The sequence below is a fragment of the Phalaenopsis equestris genome, unplaced genomic scaffold, assembly GCF_001263595.1.
Source record: "Phalaenopsis equestris unplaced genomic scaffold, ASM126359v1 Scaffold000544, whole genome shotgun sequence".
Taxonomy (NCBI): domain Eukaryota; kingdom Viridiplantae; phylum Streptophyta; class Magnoliopsida; order Asparagales; family Orchidaceae; genus Phalaenopsis; species Phalaenopsis equestris.
In genome coordinates this window covers 5,472-11,210 of record NW_018164984.1, presented here as the reverse complement: position 1 = coordinate 11,210, position 5,739 = coordinate 5,472, and the positions used below count along the sequence as shown (strand labels likewise).

The 5,739-nt window shown below is 30.7% G+C and overlaps 1 protein-coding gene across 2 annotated transcripts in view; it reads left to right on the top strand.

Moving 5' to 3' along the window:
• The window catches only part of LOC110029052 (AP-4 complex subunit mu-like), a 49,282-nt gene extending 44,174 nt beyond the window's left edge, over positions 1 to 5,108 (top strand). For both annotated transcript variants that reach the window (XM_020731163.1, XM_020731164.1), the window contains 3 exons: positions 1,742 to 1,802; positions 1,900 to 1,973; positions 4,889 to 5,108. In XM_020731163.1, the coding sequence (XP_020586822.1) occupies positions 1,742 to 1,802; positions 1,900 to 1,973; positions 4,889 to 4,987 (234 nt within the window). In that variant the 3' untranslated portion in view covers positions 4,988 to 5,108. The remainder of the gene's footprint in view (positions 1 to 1,741; positions 1,803 to 1,899; positions 1,974 to 4,888) is intronic.
• Positions 5,109 to 5,739: the final 631 nt, after the last annotated feature.

Below are 5,739 nucleotides of genomic sequence, written 5' to 3'. Positions count from 1 at the left end.
CCCTCTCTCTCGTTTTACACCGATCCAAATCTATCCCTCACAATTTCATTTTCTCCTCTTGCTCATCTGCCGCATCTCTCACGCTCTCTTTCCATTTCCCTCTCTCGGTTTGTCCAATAAATAGAGAACTGCGCCTTTTTTTCCTTTTTTTTTTTTTCATTTTCATCAGAGCTACCTGCTCGCAACCCAAAAAATATCAACTTGCAGTGGAATTGAAGGCCACTGATTGTCAATCTGTGCCCCTTTGGCCTATGAAAGTCTATCCAAGTAAAAGAGAGCAGTCAAGAGCTTCTTTGGCCTTCAAACAGCTAGCTTTTAGTGCAATAGAACCAATGTGATTTAGCAACAAAAAGTTGTATCAGTATGTCCTGGGAAACATGATCAACAACATCGATGTGTTGCTTGCCGACTAAGCAATCATTCCCCTGTATGCGTCTATCCAAGATTAGTTTGTTATGTGCTCAAGAAAGAGAGAAATTGATGGGAGGTTGCCGGAGAGCTGCTTGCATGAGAAGGAATCACGACGATGCCAGCTTAGGAAACGAGATCAATGGCATTGGTGAGGTGGCTTGCTGGTGAAGCAGATCCTCTGAGCTCATGCGTCTGTATCTTGTGAAGTTGAGGAACAGAAAGGAGGAGCACCGTTCTTCTTCTAAGTCAGTCCAAAGGATATTTTAGAACTTTTGTTTTCCGAAACCAGCCTAACGGTCCTCCGAAACAGCCATGTCATGATCCCAAAACGGAGAGAAATGCCGTTCTTTGAAAGTTCTTTTCTTAATTATTTTTCTGGAGCAGTCCATTGGCCAAACGAATGGCAGGCATTCTTTTGGCGTTCTGGAGGAGCACTGTTCTCTCAAACGAAGCTTAAATTGTTTATTTCACTTTTTAAAAGTTAAAATAATGACATTTTGATGTGATACAAAAGATTTGGGCGACATAAGAGTAAAGTTTAAGTGTTAGATATGTAAAAACATTACAATTGGCTGGCCTGTATATAAATGCACCTTAATATTTTAATATAATTTTACTGATGCATGTGCAGTTTTTTATTTCTTTTAGTTATTTATGCTTGGTTTAATATTTTCTTTCACATAATGCTATGTTATTTAGGATAAGAGGCATTTGGTTTATTGTTATCTTTCACATTGAGGTAATTCGCATAACATTCATAACCAAGATTGAAGCAATCTAACTCGCGGGCTAATTAGATAAAATTTTGTTTACCACAAACTTATGGCTTAAATGGTAAGAAAAATAAATAAATATATTCGTTGTCATTAATTATTTTAAATGGCAAGATAACATTAATCCAAATACATCACATTTACATTTGAAAGATAATATATATATATATATATATATATATATATATTCCAAATAACATTTCTATATAAATATCAGTATTTACATATCTAACACCCTAAGTTAGATATTTTCACACTAAGTTATAGCATTCGTATTTTCATAAATATATGCATGAAAATGTGTATTTTCACTTTTAAAAAGGTAGTGATGGTGGTAGTTTGACGTGATGTTTAAGGATTTGGGTGGTATGCATGTAAATATGAATGTTTAGATGCTAGAAATGTAACTACATAAGAATTGTGTGGTATGTATGTAAATGCTCCTTCATGTTTTTTGCTTTCATCAGAAATTCTCAAGTTAAGTTGAAACTTGAATGTTACTGTAAGAACTTTTTACTTTTTCGATCGTGTTTTATGACAATTTGAAAATTTTCTAGATTGTTGGAGGCTCCGAACACACATTACGAGCAAAACTTACATTTTCTCAGGAATCACATGGTATGAATTTTTTGATTCAGTGGTTTGTTTAAACAACTTTATTTTCGTCACTAGGTTCTGTGGTGGGACAACAGTGTAATTTGTTGCACTATTACAGGAAATCTGACGAAGGAAGCAGGACCTGTTAGTATGAATTTCACCATACCGATGTACAATGCATCTAAGCTTCAGGTGAGTTGCTTCCACGTTTTGTTCTAGGGAAATTTATATATATACCACACAATTCTTTTGTATTTACATATCTAACTTCATCACCTTTTACATATATATTACTCAAATCTTTCATATGACATAAAAAAAAATATCACTATTTTAGCTTTTAAATAGCGGAATATGCCTATTCATGCATAAATGAGATGCTTTATATGTATAACTTATGAGTTTAGGTGTTAGATATATAAATTCATAGGAATTGAATGGTATATATGTAAATCTTCCCTTGTTCTATTGTCCTAATTGTTGGTCTCCCATTGCTCACCTTTATTTTCATAAATGACTGTCAATATTCACATAAATGGGACTATTTCATAAAATGAATCCTGATTCCATTTGGTCCTTTTTAATCCTTTAGTTTAGAGAATTATCTCTTGAATTTCTATCTAAATGTAGTGCAGATATTTCAGTTCTTAGAATGAGCTTCACACTTTATCAAATGGTTTTCACAATTTGTTTTCAGTCCTTAGAATGTGCATTTGGTTCCAGTATCACACAGTTCTGCTGTTCATATTCTTTGAAGGAATTTACATAAATACCTCCCAATCCCTATGTATTTACAAGTCTAATATCTCAACTTTACTTCTTACATTCATATCACTCAAATCTATCATATCACATAAAACCATACCGCTATTTTAACTTTTAAAAAGCAAACCACACCTAGTGTCATATATGTAAGAATTGAAGATTTATACATACGAATTAAGTGTCATGTATATAAAGCTTTCTCGGGGCCATTTTTGTTTTAAGATATCTAAAAAATATTGGTGTTTTGGATTTGATATGATTGATATGGATAGGGCTGTCAAAAAAGCTCGTTGTTCGCAAACAGTTCGTGTTTGGTTCGTCAATGAGTTTGTGTTCTATTCGTTCGATAAGTAAGCAAGACGAACGTAGACATTTTTTTTTGTTCGGTTAGTTAAACGAACCAAACACGAACAGTGATTCGTTCGTTCGTGTTCGAATCGTTATTGTTCGAAATATAAAATAATTTAAAATAATTATGTATAAAAAAATTATGATATTTAAAAAAAATGATATATTCTAAAAATTTATCATATTTTAAAAAATGCAAACAAATCTTAATATTTTTGAACAATTCAAACATTTCGAACAAACCAAACAATTTAAATAATTCGAACAATTTAAATATTTTGAACAATTTGAACTTATTTTGAACAAATCGAATCGAACATGAACAATAACTTTAACGAACAATTTCGAACAAGGGTCTATTTCAAACACAATTAATTTCAAATGAACCGAACACAAACACACGCTCTGTTCGTTCGTGTTCGGTTTGTTTACAACCCTAGTGACATGCTCCATAAATATTTTGTGAATCTAGACCACTCCATCAGACGGTTTAGAGAGATCCCTTTGATCAGATGGTGTTATATGAGTATTTAATCACCTTAATGATGTTGGAATTAAATGATCTTGGCCTAGTCAAGACATTTGATTTACTATAATTTATCAAATTTTGAGATTATTTAATCCCCCAAAATATCTTTTAAATCTTTCAACTGTACTTTAAATGCATGATCCTTGCCCACTTGAACTTGGGCCAGATCATTTTTTGTGTCATCTTGTTTGTCTCTCTGAGACTCTTTTGCTCGATCAGAGTGTCATACATTTCCAAATTGAATTTTTGAAGCTTTCGGTCAAAATTTATGCCGAAGCTCGTGTGAATCAATATGATTTCTTAGGAAAGTTTATGTGACAACCCAAACTCTCACCCATCGAGGTATTGTCTGTTTTGGTCTAGTGGCCTCACTGTTTTTCTTCATTGGTGTAACTTCAGCCAACAATGAAGGCATTAATTTTTCTAATGTTAATTATGAGTTAATTATTAATTATTTCATGATTTATTAATGGTTTAATGCTTTTAATTTTGTATTTAATTTCTGGGAGATTTATATTTGCCTATCTACTGCTAGAACTTTTATGTTTACTTGTATCATATTTGTGTCATAATAACGTGAAAATGTATGTATAGAAAGGATTTTAAAGAAATTAATATTAGTTATATTTTTAATTTGATTATAATGATTCGGGTGTTATATAAATATGAAAGTTTAGGTTTTTTATTAGAAACATTTAATATTAGCTTGATGTGTAACTAATTTTCTAAATTTTTTTAGTAGTGCGTTTATTGTGTTTTGTGCAATTCTCTTTCTTATGTTCATCTTGCATCATAGGTATAAATATTAGATAAAAATAATGATAAAAAAATATAAATAAAATTTTAATATGTTTTTAATTTTTAAAATTAAATATTTAAAGCAATTAAATGGTTGGTCTGGTTTGTTTGGGGTGGTTGTAACTTATTGAATAATCTATTGATAAGCTGATTAAAAATAATATGTTGATAAATTAGTTGCAGTGGCTATTATAAATTTTTATTTTTTTGAAAAAATCAAACTGATGTCAGAAAGCTGTTACAACATATAGATATCTAGTGCAGACTGTTTTCAACGTTTTCAAAACGCATAAGCTATCGAAATGCAGTTTGCCCAAACAAGCAAGGTGAGTTTTCAAAACGCTGCTGCATCAAATAAGCCACTCCAAACTGGCCCTAAATAATTGAAAATGCCAATTGAATTTCCGTTTTCTGGTAGTTAATCCTTTTCAAATTATATATATATATAGACCGAACACGAAAACAAGCTCTATTCGTTCGTGTTCGGTTCGTTTACACCCCTAGATATGGATGACGTGAATATAAAAAAACAGAGCTTGGTGGGTGTTACGAATTGGGCGGTACGTATGTAAATGCCCCAAAACATTATCTTGTCATATATTGGATGAATCTTATATTTTCTCTTACTTGTTTATGCATCTCAGCGGTGAAATTTGTGTCATTTCAGGTGAGATATTTGCAGATAGCAAAGAAATCGAAGACCTACAATCCTTATCGTTGGGTTAGATATGTTACTCAGTCTAATTCCTATGTGGCCCGTTTATAACCATTTATTTGATAATCATAAGACTTTGTGTTTTGCTTTAATTCATAAATAATCTTTTTGAATAATCTCATTTACACGCCGAAGCATGTTTAATTATTCTTAATTATTATTAGTTTTGATAGATGATCTATTTCATTCGTCATACTTTACTTTTTACTTTAAAGCATTAATGTCGTGGTTTTTTCGATTAAAATTTTATGCTGGCTATCGATTATCGTATCATGGGCTTGAGAGCCAACAATGAAGGCATTAATTTTTCTAATGTTAATTATGAGTTAATTATTAATTATTTCATGATTTATTAATGGTTTAATGCTTTTAATTTTGTATTTAATTTCTGGGAGATTTATATTTGCCTTTCTACTGCTAAAACTTTTATGTTTACTTGTATCATATTTGTGTCATAATAACGTGAAAATGTATGTATAGAAAGGATTTTAAAGAAATTAATATTAGTTATATTTTTAATTTGATTATAATGATTCGGGTGTTATATAAATATGAAAGTTTAGGTTTTTTATTAGAAACATTTAATATTAGCTTGATGTGTAACTAATTTTCTAAATTTTTTTAGTAGTGCGTTTATTGTGTTTTGTGCAATTCTCTTTCTTATGTTCATCTTGCATCATAGGTATAAATATTAGATAAAAATAATGATAAAAAAATATAAATAAAATTTTAATATGTTTTTAATTTTTAAAATTAAATATTTAAAGCAATTAAATGGTCTGGTTTGTTTGGGGTGGCTGGAA